General features: G+C 38.0%; 1 protein-coding gene across 4 annotated transcripts in view; it reads right to left on the reverse strand.

Annotated features, from left to right (window-relative positions):
• RAB18 (RAB18, member RAS oncogene family) overlaps positions 1 to 18878 on the reverse strand; it is a 32349-nt gene extending 13471 nt beyond the window's left edge. Inside the window, exons 1-2 of one of the 4 annotated variants that reach the window (XM_008067251.1) lie at positions 18557 to 18728; positions 12984 to 13039 (exon numbers count right to left, since the gene is read on the reverse strand). In XM_008067251.1, the coding sequence (XP_008065442.1) occupies positions 12984 to 13039; positions 18557 to 18624 (124 nt within the window). In that variant the 5' untranslated portion in view covers positions 18625 to 18728. Of the gene's footprint in view, positions 1 to 12983; positions 13040 to 18556 lie in introns of all 4 variants that reach the window. The other 3 variants (XM_021717173.1, XM_008067250.2, XM_021717172.1) reach the window with 3 other exon arrangements.
• Positions 18879 to 18975: the final 97 nt, after the last annotated feature.

Consider the following 18975-nt stretch of genomic DNA (forward strand, 5'->3'; position numbering starts at 1 on the left):
TTCTGTATGTCAAAGGTATTTTTTTTTAAGTGTGGTGCTTTGGGCTAGGATGATAAAGAAGTTGATAAAGCCACACCTAGAATGACGAACAATCTTGGTGAAAGGACAGTGCTGATTACACTGTTCAAGGAAAAACCTAAGTATAAAATTTATTTGCAGCTAAACTAAAAATCCCACATACTAAATAATCTTGTATTCACCAGGTCTACATAAAGAGATATTATGCTATTTTAAAAGTGGAACCATCTATATAAACAATATAAAATTATTTACATTATCTTCTTATTGCTCTTTAAAAAAACCTCACAAAATCTGAGGAAATTCAGAGGAAATGGTACTGACTTGGTACCAGTATTAAATTAGGGCCATTGGTAGACAGTACATAGAGATAGCCTGTCACGTATACTCTGCAATTAAACTCCAAAGGTTTTTCAGGGAGTATACAAAGAACTAATTTTCTTCCTCAATAGCCCCAGATGCATGTTAAAGGGCAGTCTGGCCTCTTTCCGAGCTATAAGCTAATTAGTTTATCTAAGAAAAGAAACTCACTGATTCCAAAACATTTGTGGTTTCCTCCTTGCCCCCCCATCTCCTCCTTCTCCTTTTTGCATATGTTTGTTGACTGTCTCTAATATAAGAATAATTTGCATGTGGATAACTAACAATGCCTCCAAGTTTTCTTTTGACATATTATATCTGGAACTTACCAATAATGCCCAGAGGAGACACAGTTCACTCAAGTCCTACCATCAAAGCCAACAGACAGGAGTGGCCTGAAAGAGGACCTCACCTGAATCTATATAGATCCCTGAAGTTCCCATATTCATCTTCCCTTAGTTCCTCTGGTGAATCTCACATGCAGCAATTGAACTCTTGAGCTCTCACATGCTAAAGCTGCTTCTTCACCATGCCTGGTTCTTCTCTTTTATAAAAGGGGGCAGATAATCTGTCTTAATTGGTGGCAGCAGTGGGAGTCTCTTTGCTAAATTTGATTTTGTCAACTTTTTACCAGAGTTGATTAAACCATCTTTTCAACCTCTTCATGTGGGTGACAAGGATTTCATAGCAGAAGTAAAAGAACTGCCATATTAGCATTTTTCTTATTTGTGCTTGCATTTTTAGTATAATTTTTAAATCAGTTTCGTTATAAGAAAATATAATTAAGAAAGGTTTTGAAGCAGTTAGTGGAACATAAACATTTACCAAAGAAAATATGAACACAACAATAGATATTTGTGAATGGGAGCCTAAAACATATAAATGGAAGGAAGCATTTGCTGTGTCAAAGAGGAGAAAAATCAACCAATAGAAACTGACTCAGAACAGACTCAGATGTTAAGATTAGCAAACAAGGACATAAAAAACAATTATAACCGTATATCATATGTTCAAAAACTTAAGTAGACATGTGTGCTATAAAGAAGATCCGAGTTGAATTTTTAGAGATAAAAATGGCAACGTCTGAAATAAAAAATATACTAGATGAGATCAATAGCAGATTAGACATTGCAGAAGAAAACATAAGTGAATGTGAAAACAGCAATAAAAACTACTCAAAAGGAAACAGGAGAAGAGAGTCAAAGAAAATGAGAGAGCATCAGTGATCTGTAGGACAGTTTAAAATAGTCTAATATACAAGCAATTTGAATTGAAAAAGAAAAGGGGAAACAAAAAAAATCTAAAGAAATAATGACTAAAAATTTTTCAAATGTGATGAAAAATATAAACCCACAGACCAAAGAAGCTCAATGAACCCCAAACACAGATGCATGGAGAAAACTAAACCAAGGGACATCATAATCAAATTGCTCAAAGAAAAATTAAGAATTCTGCACTAAAAACCTTTTTTGGAGGGGTAGGGACTGGGTTGTTGCTCTGCTACCCAGACTGGAGTACAGGGGCGTAATCATAGCTCACAGTAGCCTTGAACTCCTAGCCTCAAGCAATTCTCTTCCCTCAGCCTCCCAAGTGTAGCTGGGACTACAGGTGTGTACTACACAACCAGTTAGTCTTTTTTTTTTTTTTTTTTTGGTAGAGACGGAGTCTTGCTATGCTGCCCAGGTTGGCTGAAATGATCCCCCCTCCTCAACCTCCTGAAGTTCTGGGATTATAAATCTGAGAAACTGTGCCTAGCCTGAACTAAATATTTTGGGTGGGAAAAAAAAAAACAACCACAACATAAAAATTTGTAGAATACCACTAGAGCAATAATTTTGGGAAAACTTGTAGTACAAGATGCCCATATCAGAAAAGAAAAATGATCTCAAATCAATGATCCAAGGTTCTAAGCTAAGACAATAGAAAAAGCATAAAATCCAAAGCAAACATAAGAAAGGAAATAAAGTTCAAATCAGAAGTCAAAAATGGAAAAAACAACTTTAAAAAAAATTCAATGGAACTAAAAGCCAGTCTATAAAGAACATCAATAAAACTTTTAGCCAAACTGATCGGGAAAAGAGAGAAGACAAAAATTATCATTAAGAATGGTAGGGCCAGGCTTGGTGGCTCAGCCTGTAATCCCGCACTTTGGGAGGCCGAGGTGAGTGGACTGCCTGAGCCCGCGGGTTCGAGACCTGCCTGGGCAACTTGGCAAGACCTCCTCTCTACAATAAATCAAAAAATTAGCCGGGTGTGGTAGTGCACTCCTGTAGTTCCAGCTACTTGGAAGGCTGAGCAGAAGGATCGCCAGAGCCCAGCAGGTCGAGGCTGTGGTGGCCGGAAGCATGCCACTGCACTCCAGTCTGGGTGACAGAGTGAGTCTTCAACTCAAAAAAAAAAAAAAAAGAATGATAAAAATCACATTATTTATAGACTGCACAGAGGTTAAATAAAAGGATAATGAGGGAATGTCATGAACAAGTTTATGACAATAAATTTGACAATATATAAAATGAACAATTTCTTTGAAAGACTAAAGACTACTAGAATTGCTCAGAAAGAAATAGATCAAAGAAAATATCTATAGACTATACACAAAAGAAAATGTAAAGGGAATCAAAGCACGTCTTTACAAAAAATCGGCTAAACATAAAAGAAGGCAGTAATGGAGGAAATAAGAACAAAAATTCTTTAAAAAAACAAGTAGTAAGATGGTAGGAGCCTTTCCTTACTGGTAATTATATGAAATTCAATAAACTCTCCGATCAAAAGAATATCTTTTAAAAATCCAACTATAAGCTGCCTAACTGATCTTCCTGCCTCAGCCTCTTGACTAGCTAGGATTACAGACTCATGCTACCATGTGCCACCTATAGTCCTAGTTAAACGATAAATTGGAATGAAATTCTGATTCATGCTACAACATGGATAAACCCTGAAAACATTATGCTAAGTGAAGTAAGGCAGACACAAAATGACAAATACTGTATGGTTCCACTGATATGAGATACCGAGAATAGGAAAATTTCACTGAGATGGAAGAAGAATAAAGCTACCAGAAGCTGAGTGGAAAGCGAAGTGGGGAATTATTGTTTAATTGGTTCAGAGTTTCTGTCTGAGGTGATGAAAAAGTTCTGGAAGTGAATATTGGTGACAGCTACACACTGAATTGAACACTTAAAAGGGTTAAAGGGGTAAATTTTATGTTTTACAAATTTACTACATTCCTTTAAATAAATAAACCTGGAAAGTCCAATATCTATTAAAGGAATTAAACCTGTGGTTAAAAACCTACCTATGAAAAAGTTCCAAGCCTAAGTGAATTCTACTAAACATTTAAATAATAATCCATTCTAAACAAACTCTCTAAGGAAACTTTAGAGTGAACCCTTCCTTAGTCCTTCTGATACCAATACCAGACAAAGACATCATAATTAAACTACAGACCAATATCTTCATGAACATAGACAGGACTTCTATACAAAATTTTATATAATTAATCCAAAAACATATAAAAGAACAATGCATCATGAGGACATAGGGTTTATTCCAGAAACAGAAATTTGGTTTAACATTAAAAAAAAAAAAAAAGAAACAGCAAAAATATGTATGTATTTCACTACTTTAAATTTTAAAAGAAATATCATATATAGTTATCTCTGTAGATGCAGAAAATGTTTCTGACAAAATTCAACATGTCATTCCTGATAACACTTCTCAGTAAACCAGGAATAGAAAGCAACTTCTGCAATCTAATAAATGGCATCTCTGTAAAACATACAACTAACATCATACTTACTGGTAAAAGATAGAATGCTTTCCCCTTAAGATCAGAAATAAAATAAGGCTATCATGTAGGGGGATATAAAATCTACATTTTAAAATTAATTGTATTTCTGTATGTCAGTAATGAACACAGGGAAAATGAAAACAAGTTAAATACCATTTAAAATAAAAATCTATGGAATGCAGGGCTAAATCTGACAAAAGTTGTTGAAGACCTGTACAGTGAAAATTACAAAACACTCTGGGAAAAAAATGTAAAGACCTACATGAAAAGATATAAATTGTATAATTATCATATGATTTAATATTGTTAAGAGGTCAATTTTCCCCCAAATGATCTGCAGACTCAATGTAATCTTTATTAAAAAAAAAAAAAAAAAAAAAAGCTGATTCTAAAATTCATTGAGAAACTCAAAGGAACCAGAATAGCCAAAACAACTTTGAAAAAGAACAAAATTGACAAATTAACAACATTGATTTCCAGATTTATTATAAAGCTACAAAAATCAAGACAGTGAAGTACTGACATAAAGAGAAACATAAGGCCGGGCACAGTGGTACACACCTACAATCCCAGCACTTTGGGATGCCAAGGCAGGAGGACTGCTTCGAGGGCAGGAGTTCAAGAGAAGCCTCTCAACAAGATAGCAAGACCTCATCTCCACCAAAGAAAAATATTAGTTAAGAATGGTGGTGCACCTGTAGTCCCAGCTACGTGGAAAGGTGTGGCAGGAGGATCACTTGAGCCCAGGAGTTTGATGTTGCAGTGAGTTATGATCTGGTCACCGCACCCTGGCCTGGGTGACAAGCGAGACCCTGTCCCTAACCAAACAAACAAACAAATACAAAAGACAAACAAATAGGTGAATGGAATAGAACAATAAAAATAAAAAGAGTTCCAGAAATAAATCCACACATATAAGAATAATTGATATTTTTTCAAAGGTGCAAAAAAGCTATTCAGAGTAAAAAGGACAGTCTTTGCAACCGATAATGTTGAAACAATTGTATATCCATATGCAAAAATTTTTAAAAAGGGGACTTAAATTCATACCTCACACTGCATTCAAAAATTAATTCAGCCAGGCTCGGTGGCTCAGCCTGTAATCCCGTGCCTTTGGGAGGCTGAAGTGAATGGATTGCCTGAGCCTGCGGGTTTGAGACCTGCCTGGGCAGCGAGACCTCATCTCTACAACAACAACAACAAAAAAATCAGCCGGGCGTGGTAGCGCATGCCTGTAATTCCGGCTACTCGGAAGGCTGAGGCGGAAGGATCGCCGGAGCCCAGCAGGTCGAGGCTGCCACTACACTCCAGTCTGGGTGACAGAGTGAGACTCCAACTCAAAAAACAAAACAAAACAAAACCAAAAAACAAAAAAACAAAAAAGAATTTAATTCAAAAATTATGCTTAATGCAACAACTAAAACTATAAAACTTCTGCAAGAAAACATAGGGGAAAATCATCGTGAGGTTCTGTCAGGTAAAAAATACACTACTAAAATCATAATTCATAAATGGAAAAACTGATAAATTGCATTTCATAAAAATAAAAAAAAAACTTATGCTCCTAGAAATGCACTTTAACAGGAATGAAAATACAAGCCAGAGAGGAAAATATTTGCAAAGTACAAATCAGCTAAGAAGAGACTTGTATGCAGAATATAGAAAGAACTCTCAAAACTCAACAAGAAGAAAACAAAAAAACCCACTTAAAAAATTAACAGAGGCTGGGCGCAGTGACTCAAGCCTATAATCCCAGCACTTTCAGAGGCCGAGGTGAGGGGATTGGCTAAGCCCACGGAGTTGGAGAAAAGCTTGGGCAACCTGGTGAGACCTCATCTCTACAATAAATGAAAAATTAGCCAGGTGAGGTAGCTACTTGGAAGGCTGAGGCAGAAGGATTCCGGTTACTTGGAAGGCTGAGGCAGAAGGATCACCTGAGCCCAGCAAGTTGACGCTGGGGTAGCCATGAACGTGCCACTGCACTTCAGCCTGGAGGACAGAGTGAGACTCCAACTCAAAAAAAATTAACAGAATACTTGAACAGACACTTCACAAAGCATACCTACAGATAGTAAATAAGAACTTCAAAAGATGCTGAACATTGTTAGTCATTAGAGAAATGCAAATTAAACCACAATGATATACCAACATACATCTATCTGAATGGTTAAAATTTAAAAGGCTGATCAAAATAACAGGTGAAGGATGTAGAAGAATAGGAATTCTCATATGCTGTTAGTAGGAATGTAAAAATGAACAACCATTTTACAAAAATATAGTCAAACTGTTTCCCAAAGTTAAATATATATTTACCACATGGCCCAGCAATTCCATTACTGGGCATGTATTCTAGAGAAATAAAAATCAGCATTCATACAAAATCTTGTACCTGAATGTTTATAATAGGACTATTCCTAATCACCAAAAATTGTAAACAATCCAAACATCCTATGATGGGTAAATGGAAAAAAACAAAGAAAGCTGTAGTATATCCATACTATGGAATATAAAGAAACAAAAAAGGGGAAAAAGATTCACCACAACTTAGATGAAGCTCAAAGGCAGTAATCTAAGTGAAAAAAGTCAGTCTCAAAAGGTTACACAATAAATTATTCCATTTATATGACATTTTCAAAAAGACTAAGCTAGAGAGTAGATTAGTGGCTGCCAAGATTCAGCAGCAGGGAGACTCAGATAGACTAGAAAGTTGATGGAGCTGACTAGTATCCTGTGTGGTGATTATGACCATATATATTTGTTATAACACCTATGTTAAAACTCAAAGAAATGTATATACAAAGTCAACTTTAATGTATAATTTTTAAAAAATACTGCTATCAACTTACATCAAAAATATTTTCTGAAAGAATAAATTATCAGAGAATGCATGCTGTAAAGTCTCTACTTTCCAATTTACATATTACTTTGTTGTTGCCAAGTCTAGAATTGATTCTATTAAATTGTTCTATGGGTCTTTAAAGTAACACTTTCTTTTAAAAAAAAAAAAATTGTTGATTGTATTACATTTGCCCATTCCATCCCTGTATTTACAACCTTTCCTTATTTCAGTACTTCTTCAATTCTATCTGGTCACCTGAATTATTAGAAGTAGACCCACAGACATTTAATTAATTGATACACTTAATTCTGCTGCTTCTCTCTTGCTTATATTTAGCATTCTTTGTCATTCTGTTCAAATCTGTGGTTGATGTACTGTGATGTAATTACAAGAATTCCAAATTAGAAGTTGCAAGGTTGGGCTTAGTCTCAGCTCTTTTACTAAGGTCTAGCTAGGGAAGAGCTTATATCAATTTCCTTCTCATCAAGAATATAAAAATCCTGCTTTACTGCAGTATAGGTTTTTTTTTTTTCTTCCAAGGTTGGGGAGACATCAAGAGAAGTAATTTAAAAGCTCTAAGAATCCAATGGAGAACAAGAACATGAGGACCTAGACAGCCAAATCCGAGTTTACAATTTTAAAAGTACTAACAATAAAATGTGGCAAGTGTTGTGCTATTCCACAGGACAGAGTGAATAGGTGTCCAGAGCTGAGAAGGAATAAGAAGTAGGGTTAGGTCGGGCACAGTGGTTCAGCCTGTAATCCCAACACTTCGGGAGACCAAGGCAAGTGGATTGCCTGAACCCGCGGGTTCAAGACCAGCCCAGGCAACTTGGCGAGACCTCGTCACTACAATAAGTCAAAAATTAGCTGAGCATGGTAGCGCAAGCCTGTAGTTCCGGCTACCTGGAAGTTGAGGAGAAAGAATCACCTAAGTCCAGCAGGTTGACGCCAGGGTGGCTATAAGCGTGCCATGGCACTCCAGCCTAGGCGACAGAGTGAGATTACAACTCTAAATAAATAAATTTGATAGATGAATATAGGGAAGGAAGGGGGGGGAGAGAGAGAGAGAGAGAGAGAGAGAGAGAGAGAGAGAGAGAGAGAGAGAAAGGGAGAAAGAGAGAAAGAGAGAAAGAGAAAGAGAAAGAAAGAAAGAAAGAAAGAAAGAAAGAAAGAAAGAAAGAAAGAAAGAAAGAAAGAAAGAAAGAAAGAAAGAAAGAAAGAAAGAAAAAGAAAAAGAAAAAGAAAGTCAGAAAAGGAGATATACACAGCCTGGGGAATGAAGAATAACCTGGGAAGGCAGGACTTTGTGTGGACTACTTAAATAGTATTAAGTAAGACTTAAACACTCACCACTTTCTGTTTTATTTAAATTATCCTTTTGTTAAGCTGAACCATAAGGCAACTTGTGGGAATAGATTTTGTCTCTGCCTTTATAGAAGTCAAACATGGGTAACAAGTGGTCTGTGACCAGGACAAAGTCATAGGTAGTTTTTAAAAGCTCAGCAAGGAAGTCATAAGAATCACTGATCTAAGTCAACTAAAAACAACTACAATTTGTCCTAGTTGAAATGTATCAACCCTGGAAAAACATTTTCACATGTTTTAACAATGTTAAGTCTTACAAATGGATTAAAAAATAAGTTGTAAGGCCAGGCACGGTGGCTCACATCTGTAATCCTAGTATTTTGGGAGTCTGAGGTGGAAGAATTGCTTGAGCCCAGGACTGCTTCAAAATCAGCCTTGGGGGCCAGGCTTGGTGGCTCAGCCTGTAATCCCAGCACTGTGGGAGGCCGAGGTGAATGGACTGTGTAAACTCGCGGGCTTAAGACCAGCCTGGGCAAGTTGGAGAGACCTCGTCTCTACAATAAATAAATAAAAAATTAGCCAGGTGCGGTAGCAAGCACCTGTAGTTCCAGCTACTTGGAAGGCTGGGGAGGAAGGATCACCGGAGCCCAGCAGGTCAATGCTGGAGTGGCCATGAACTTGCCACTGCACTCCAACCTGGGCAACAGAGTGATTCTCTGACTCAAAAAAAAAAAAAAAAAAAAAAAGTCAGCCTTGGGCAGCAAAGCAAGACCTTGTCTCTACAAAAAAAATTTAAAAATTACCTGAGCATGGGAGTGTGCATCAACTATTTGGGAAACTGAGGTGGAAGGATCACCTAAGCCCAGAAAGTTGAAGCTGTGGCGAGCTGTGATGGTGCTACTGCAATGCAGACTAGGCAACAACACACACACACACAAAAAAGAAAGCAAGAAAGAAGGAAAGGAAAAGAAAAGAAACAGGTTTTAAGTCTGTCTTAAGTAGAGAACTAGTTTTACATTTTCTAGTTTTTTATTTGAAAAAACTTGTACTTAAAAGTACTTTTTCACATTCAAAGATTACCTAAAAAGAGTAAATAAAAAAATAAAACCTGAATATGAAGCAAATTTTGTCTATGTAATATAAAGTCAGTGGAATTCATTTCTATAGGATCCATGCTCACCAATCCATCTATGCCACTAGTTACCTCAGATAAACACCTGGTTAAGGATCACCATATGTCCTTGCCATAGCAGAAAAGGAAACCTAATACATTCCTGTTTCAAACACTCCCATGCAACAAACTAACAAAAAAGTTTGGCCAGATATTCTTGTAATTTTGTGTGTATAAGTTTTATTTTTGTTAGAAATGTTACCTTAAATTGTATCTTTAAGAATTTGTTGTCTCATCATATTTTCTTCTTTCAGACTCAAACATGCATGTGTTGGATTTCCTTCTCTGATTTCCATGTCTATCATTTTCACACTTTGTTTCAACATTTTTGTTAATTTTGGTAATATATACCTGCTCTTTCCATCTCTACCTTCTATGCCTCTCATTGTATTTTCCACAGTTCTCTACTGTCCTTGTGATCCTTTCAATTCTACCATCACTTCAGTGATGATTTTAGTTTTTAATTTCATTTTTTCCCCACTCAATCAGCTTATGATGCATTTTCTCATGCAGTCACACTATTTCTTCCCTAGCCTCTTAATTAACTGCTCTGTGTTGTCAGTGGTAAATACTTCATAAAGCTTTTTAGATTCATGGCAAAACGTTTGGTCAAGATGTTCACCTTCTTTATAGCAGTGCCTTTAAGGTGAGTGTTCTTCATTTGTCCTTTGTGTTCCAGTTCTCCTTCTCCCGATTCCTCCCTCCCATCTTTCTTCCTTCCTTTCAGGTCAGGGGTCTCACTATGTCACCAAGATTGCAATGCCAAGGTATCATCACAGCTCACCTCAGCCTCGACCTCCTGGGTTCAGGTGATCCTTCCACTTCAGCCTCCTGAGTAGCTGGGACTAAAGGGGTGTGTCAGTTTATTTTTTTATTTATTGTAGCGATAAGGTCTTGATACAATGTTGCCTAGGCTGGTCTTGAAGTCCTGGACTCAAATAATCCTCCCACCTTGGCTTCCCAAAGTGGTGAGATTATAGGCATGAGCCACCACGCCTGGCCAAAACTGTTTCTTGATTCAGGTTTTTACATAAATGATAGCTCAGTGTTTTACTTCTCAACAGACAATGCAGATGCACAGTCCTAAGTTCACAATGCAAAATCACCTTCTCCCTCAAGCTACAGAGATAAACATACTACTCCCTGTAAAATGGCAGTTTGTGTAACTCCTTGTTTGGCTTCATTTCCTCAACCTCTTAGAATCAAACCGGTTGTAGAAAAGCTCTTGCCATTAGCTGAAGAAATTCCTTCAGCTTTTGTCAACAAGGGATTTAGGTGTTGTACTGGGGGGGGGGTGCAGGTATATCTTTGTCTTGCAGTTTCATGAAATGTTTCTTGTCAGCTCTGAGCTCCACACTTGTGACATCCTCTCTCCATTCTTCTCACATGCAGCCTGCTTAATCTCTACTGCTCTTGGCAGCAATTTTACCTATGTTGTGGTTTGGGACTTTGACTTGTCTTCTAATTTAGTGGAATATTGGGTTTATGTTTTAGTTCTCCCCTCTCTTTGTTTTTAGCGAATTACCAGAAAACAAAAGAAAATGCCAACTTTATAGTACCATCTTCAAACCCCAAATCCAATAAATATCTTAAGAGTATTTTATACTAGACAGAAATTTTATATTTCTGAAAGATAAAGATATGCTTTTCTATTACTTTTTTTACTGTGGAGTAAAATGTTAACTTTCCACAAAACACTAATTTTCACAAGACCATTAATAGCTGTTTTTGTTTTTAAAACTCACATATGTACACGTGTATTGGTCATAACCTAAGCCAGAAAGTAATCTGATGCTTAAACATAAAAGATACTCATTTAAACATATTCAAGACCCATGGCCTATTTCGGGGACAGATTATATATATTCTTATAAGCATGCTGTAATCTTAGTATTTGTCTCTGCAGAAGACATACCTGTTTAGTAATAAGGACAACTCACGACCTGTTATGTTAAAAGTCCCAGATTCCATCTGACTTTTGATACGGTTTGAATTGTAGATAGTTTTATATTATATGTGTGTGTGTATATTAAAATTTTAACTCTTAACTAAGTACATATTTTCCTGTCAGTTACTACTCCTCTACTACTTTTACCAGCACATGCTCAGACATGTTGTGAGCAAAACAAACAGATGCCTGTAATTCCAGCACTTTGGAAGAAAGGATACTCTGAGCCCAGGAATTAAAGACCAACCTAGGCAACACAGTGAGACACATCTCTACGAAAACAATAAATAAAGAAAAGAGACCGAAGAAAAAGGATAACTAAATTCAATGTGTGATCCTGGACTAGAAACAATTCTTTTTCTTTTGCTGTGCAGGACATTAGTAGGACAACTAATTAACTCTGTCTGTAGACAGCAGAACTGTACCCATGTTTATTTAGAAAATACACAGCATAGTGTGTAGACATTAAAGACATCAAGTCTAAACTTCACTCTTAAACAATTCATTTTAAAACAAGAGTACTGTGTGTGTATGTAGAAAGATAATGATAAAGCAGATGTGATGAATATTAACATTTGAGGAATTTTAGTAGCATATACAAGAAGCATTTGTGCTATTTTTACAACTTATCTCTAAGTTTGAAACTATTTCACAATAAAAAGAAAAAAGACACAATAAATAAAAACAAAGGCAGTTAAGAAAAACTGTTTTCCCTAACAATACTGCTAGGATCATATTTACTGTATTCTAATCAGATCATAAAATTTTAGAGCTGGAAAAAAAGGTTATCTCTCTCCAAAACCTCCCAATTTATGGATGAAGACAATGAAGTCAAATGACTTGTGTAAGATCACACCTAATTCAAGAGCCATAACAAGCATCCAGTTTTGACTTAGCTCAGCAGACTTTCAACTATTGCAAACTTCCTTCATATCTTTATATTGTTGTCTGCTCCCTAAACATGTGATACCAAAAGTTTTGCCTCTATCTTCTGATATATTTTAATGTTAGTGTGATAAATGACTTTCAGACAATCTAAATTTTATTCTAAAAGGCATCTACATATTATTGTTCCTAACAATTCTTAATAACTACTGTCAATAAATACGTGAAGATCAGAATACATGTCAAATACTACAGCAAATGCTGAAAAGACAAAATTAACACACGCTACAGTTAGGTCTATGATGATAAAGACCAGGTTTGCATTATTCATCATTTATAACCCCACCTCTTCGTACAGTACCCGGCACATAATAAATATTTAAATGATCATTGATATTGCAAAATAAATGACAATCCACAGTACAGGAAAGAAATGTTGCATACAGATAATAATAATATTAGCAGTTTTAACAAAGTGCCATGAGACAACTGATAAGAAAGTTATTTTTGCTTGGTAAGATCCAGAAAGACTTCAGAGATTTAATGACACGAAGTTAAGTCTTGATGGACAAATAAGATTTCAACCATCATGGAAGCAGTGGGGTAAAACAGCCCAAAGGCAAGAAACTACTGAACATTTCTACTGATTTTTAAATAGGCTTACCTATTGTTGCTGCAAGTTCTGGATCAAAAGTATCATCTGTGAACCTCAAGAGCAGGCTAAAAGAAAGGTTAAAGTAACAGGTTAGGAATTTGACTTTTCTTTCTAATCATATGGCAAATGTGTTCATAATTATTACATTTTGTCACAATTAGATGCAGACAATAATAACTGATTTAGGGCCAAGCATGGTGGCTTTCACCTATAATCCTAGCACTTTGGGAGGCTGAAGTAGGAGGACTGCTTGAGGCCAGGAGTTCCAGACCAGCCTGGGCAACAAAGCAAGACACTTCATCTCTAACAACAAAAAAATTAGCCAGGCTTGTTAGTGCACACCTGTAGTACTTGGGAGCCTGCGGTGGAAGGATTGCCTGAGCCTAGGAGATGGAGGCTAGCAGTGAGCCATGATCATGCCTGTATTCTAGCCTGGATGACAGCATGAGACTCCAACTCAAAAAAAAAAAAAAAAAGGAAAAATTGATATAGGTCTGCTCCCAGGACTACTACCTCAGAGCAGGTATATACAGAGGAGTTAAATGCAATTTAAAAATTCCAAGAGTAAAGTAGTTTACTAGGAAATATATTCCCCATGTTCCCCTACACAATTCCCCAAATGTGAAAGCTGATTTTTCTTAAACTGTACTGATATGTCCTTCTGATATTAGCAACATGTCATGTTTTAATTGACATAGGCAAAAGGGGAAAAAAGAGTCTTGGAATGCAATTGACTGACCTTAAAAAAAAAATCTGATGTGTAATCCACTCTGAATTTAAGCACACACAGAAAGGTGCCTAGCATTTTGCAACAAGAGTATGGCCACAATTTACATGAGAAGAGGAAAACATAGTTAAAAGAGAGGGTAGAAAGATCACTCTGATCAAGTGGTACATAGGGTGTATAAAATTAAGCAGGTAACTGGGAGCTAGTGAAGGCTCTTAAAGAAAGGAATGACAAAAATTGCTGCAGGTACTGAAAAGTGGATGTTAACAAAAAGAATGGAAGAGGATCAATGAAAGAAACTGCCATGATTATGCTGAGAGAACAAAGGATTACCTAGGAAATGGTAAAGAAACCAGAAAGAAAGGGATAAAAGCAAAAGACACTAAATTAAAAGGGTACTCTAAGATCTTATGTCTCCCAGAATTAATTTTACTTAATATGAGGCAGAAGTATCAGTTAGTAGAAGCTCTTCAAAAATAAAATCTAAGCTTTTGCTAAAGTCTAGATTTTAAAATTAATCAGTCTTCTCTCATTTTAACTCCTGTTCTACTGACCTGCTTACATTAATAAAATCAAAGAAACAACTGCTGGATGTCTAAATTACAGAAAAATTCTAGGAATATTCCCATAGGTTGTGATTATTGCCACTAGAGACATTTTTGGTCCAGATAGTATTCTGCAAAACCTAATAATCTCCTGGTAGTTTCCAAATCAAGTGTCATTAATTATATTTGAAGGATTAACTCTTCCTTTCTTGGTTTTGTTTTCTAGTGTTTACTGTAAAACTATCACCACAGAATCAAAACAGAAGAGTCAAATTCCAGGTTTCCTATTTATCATCTTGACTATATTTACTTACTTCCAACAAAAGTTAGGTGAGAGCACAAATAAGATTCTTAAAGATTACTTATAAAAATTTCCCTGTTCCCTAACATACTCAGTTACCCATAATTTAAGAATAGAAAAAATATATACAGAGGATGCAAAAAAATATGCATTTTAAGGAAAAAATTGAATTAAAATTCTAATACTCTATTCTATACTGATAACAAAAGATTAGCCGGGCTTGGTGGCTCAGCCTGTAATCCCGCACCTTTGGGAGGCTGAGGTGAGTGGATTGCCCGAGCCCGCGGGTTCGAGACCCGCCTGGACAGGCAAGACCTCATCTCTACAATAAAATAAAAAAATTAGCCGGGCGTGGTAGCGCATGTCTGTAATTCCAGCTACTCGGAAGGCTGAGGCGGAAGGATTGCCGGAGCCCAGAGGGTCAAGGCTGTGGTGGCCGGGAGCAGCCACTGCACTCCAGTCTGGGCGACAGAGTGAGACTCCAACTCAAAAAAACAAAAACAAACAAACAAACAAAAAAAAGATGAATACAAGTCACTTTTGACCTCTGAAATTACAAGAGGTGCTCAAAGTGGTTATCATCAGCGTCCAGACACTTTTGATTACAGTGAACTAAAAGCAATACATAGACAACAGCCCTTAAAATGTATATACTGTTTTTTTTTGGCACCCTGGTATCTATACTTGGTCACCACATAAAATATTATTTAGAAAATAAGGTAACATAAATTTGTAGAGTAGCAGTAATAAGAACAATACCATACAATAATAACAATACTAATATTGGCTATTATTTATTAAACATAAGACACTAAGCCAGAGGTTTTTCTTTCATAATTACTACTTCTTAAAACAGCCCTTGTCATTAATGGTACTTGGTCAGGAAAGGCAGGGAACTGGTGGTATGGTTTGAAGCAACAAATTTTAATATGGGCTCAGAGTATAAATCATATCTTAGCCAGAAGTACACTGGTAGCCCAAAATATATTCTACATTCTATGTATCCATTTTTCTAGGCAGAGAGTCAAATAGACAGAGTCTATTAGACTTTGAAAGGAATCCACAATCCCAAAATTATTAAGAAGCACCATTCATACAGTATTGTACAGTTACATCTTCATATTTTTGAAGTTAAAGGAGCAAAATACTCTCCATGCAGAGCTAAAGATGGAAGGAAGAAAGTCACTTTTAGATAAGACCAAATTTATAGTAAACACAGTGTGATTATAACTAATCTGCATTTCTTTAGTTACAAATTAAATTCACCAAAAAAGGATAGCAGGAAGTGTAGGACAGCAATTTAGATAACAGAAGGACTCTATAATCCCTTCTAGTTGCTGACACACTTCACTACATCTTTACTTCACCAGGCCTAGCCACAGAATCATCTTAAACGTTTAACATTAAATAGGGTTTGAGAAGTTTCTATTCCAAACCCCTCACTTTTCAAATGAAGACCTGCAGCATTCAATTGTCACACACAAGGTCACACAATTGGCAGCCTCAGTTCACAATTTTGATCTCCTGACTACTGCCACAAACCCTTTACACTCCAACTCTATGAAATAAACTGGAAAATAATCCACTGATTCTGATTAGTTAAGATATCCTTCATTGTCAATAATGCTTCAACAACACAACTGCTATCTCACTTCCACTAGGATTCAGTTCTGTAAAGAAACACAAAGAAACCATTGGTTAAAACCTTTTAAGATCATATTCATGACAAATGTCCAACTCACTTAAAAGGCACAGACTTCTATTTTAATGGAGTTATTTACTATCATCCAGAAAGGTAAGGTGTTCAAGATTGTTTTCCATAGCATATCACATAGGTCAGTGCTTACCCACCTAGAAAAGACAGTTTTCTCCCTAACTGCTCCCTTCTTAAAAGAGGCAAAGCATTAAAATTTTGCAGCGAGTAGTTGATAATTTACCATTACATATTGAGGAAAAAGTTTAAAGTAGATTAGGCCCAAATAAGTTTGTTTAGGGAGAACAAACTAGGGAGACCAATAAATTCACTTAACAGAACTCATTCTACAAGGAGAACCTTATTTATGTACTCCAATTAACTAAAATGTTAACACATCTTAACTTGTCACCCATGCAACATATTCAGATAAATTGCCAACCATATATTGAGTTGAAACACATGAAACGACAACCAACTATTCTTGCTTTCAAAACCAACAATTTCATATGTGAGGACCATATCTCAAGGAAAAAAGGATATCAAGATCATAAGGGCATGGAATTCCTATTACAACGTTAACTATATTAACCAATTTTTATCCCTCAAATATATCTGTGTAATAGCGGGTGGTGATGAAAAAAAGAATCTTATTTAGCTTTTTAACACACACACACACACACACACACATCACACTATTTTGCTAAATGAGTGTCTCATTCTGTGGTATGTGCAAATCCCTCACTCCAGTATATTCAGAGTACACTAAATGATAAATCCTGTGAAAACGTATTGTCAAACTTTAAAGATACATAAAATTTCAGAATATATTACATAATAAGCTTTCAAATCCTTAAGTAGTTAAAAAAGTCAGATTTTATGAAGTGATTAAAAAGTTATCGGGAAAGATGTATATCAGGAGGTATTGCTGAAATATGAAGCTGATTACAGTCTCTGGAGTTTTAATGGTGTTTAAATATGGACACTGCCTAGAATATAACCTACTCATAATCAGATGGCAAGAATGACTTCACTTAAAGAACTCTGTTCCAAGATCTGGATGAAATCACAATTTTCTAGCAACATCTACCTAGATCCATACCTTACCTAACATTCAACTCTAACTGCTGTCAGTATAATTTTCACCAATGAAAAAGTAAGAAACGAAGACACAATACTAACTTGTCCTTTGATCTCCATATGATGTGGCAAAATAATAAGTAAAAATTGGCGGAGCATAGTGGCTACCTCCTGTTATCCCAGCACTTTGAGCCCAGGAGTTCAAGACCAGCCCTAAGCAACACTGGAGACCTCATCTCTACAAAAAATTTAAAAATTTGCCGGGCGTGGGGCACATGCCTGTAGTCCCAGTACTCAGAAGGCTGAGGAGAAAGGAAGGATAGCCTCGGCACAGAAGGTCAAGGCTGCGGTGAGTTGTGATCGTTTCACTGCACTCCAGCCTGAGGGACTAAGACTTCAACTAAAAAAAAAAAGTAACAATTACATTTTATTTTCATAGGTCGTCTCACATTTTTACACTAAGTGAATTTTTCAGTCACAAGACCAGGCAGTTCTTTCACAGCTAATAAAACAAAACAAACGAAAAAAGAAAAAAGCGACAATAAGCTGCGCCAAAATAGGCGAGGAATGTGATCCAAGGCGTCACAAAATTTCCTGTGTAGAATGTGACGTCTTTAGAGAAAGCGCCTCAGAAACCCCAGGGTGACAAAGTTATAGCTCCAAGCTCCGGAGCTTAGGCAGGGGGCACCGGTGTCCTAAAACGAGGATTCAGGGGATAGGTGACAGGAGACCTGAACCCGGGGCTGAGAAGGTGGGTATGACAGGCGGCCTGAAGCGGGGCTCAGGCGGGGGTGACAGGCAACCTGGGCCAGGGACTCGGGCAAGGGTGACAGGAGGCCTGGACCTGGCTTGGGCGGGGGAGACAGGTGGCCTGGACTCAGGGCTTAAGACAGGCGTACTGGCGGCCTGCACCCGGGCTCGGGCGAAGGAGCAGGCGGCCTGGGCCAGGAGCTCGGGTGAAGGGACAAGTGGCCAGGACCGGGGGCTCGGGTGCGGCACCACCCCGCAGCATACGCCCGGCCGGGCGACGGCCCTCGGGGTTGTTTTCTTTGTGCTACAGGAGGGGAAGCGGTTCGAAGAACTTGGGCCTGGAAGGGGCGGTGACCCGGCGGGCGGGCGGGGCGCGGGGCCCAGGAGGCGGCGGAGCCCCGAACCCGGCCCAGCTGGGCCCAGCCCGGCCGCTGCCGTTCCCGTCGCGGCCCAGAAGACGGCAGAGGCAGAAAGGGTCCGCCTCACCTGGACTTGCCCACTCCACTCTCGCCGATGATGAGGATCTTCAAGGTGGTCAGCACGTCCTCGTCCATCCTGACCCCCCCTCCGCTCCGAGCCCAGCTGGCCGTTCGGGTCTGCCTCTCAAGCCTTTGGACGGGAAGCTTCCGCGCATGCGCCCCGCCCAGCGGCTGCCACCTTCCTTCCGCACCGGGTGTTGGGGTGGCCGAATCCCGGTACGCCCCAGTTCCGCCTCGAGGTAGCTCCGCGTCGGCTTACACCCAGTCCCAGGCGTCCTTCCGGTAGCGGGCTCTTGCCCTGCGCAAGCGCAGAAGGGGAGCGCCGTATGGGCGGTGTAAGCTTCTGCGTGGCGTGAGCTCCTCCCCCTGGCTTTCCCGAACCCTCCTTTCACTTTGTAGGTGGGGGAGGACTGAGGCGTGGGAGTG

Source organism: Carlito syrichta, unplaced genomic scaffold, assembly GCF_000164805.1.
Source record: "Carlito syrichta isolate Samal-C Ts95f unplaced genomic scaffold, Tarsius_syrichta-2.0.1 Scaffold309446, whole genome shotgun sequence".
Taxonomy (NCBI): domain Eukaryota; kingdom Metazoa; phylum Chordata; class Mammalia; order Primates; family Tarsiidae; genus Carlito; species Carlito syrichta.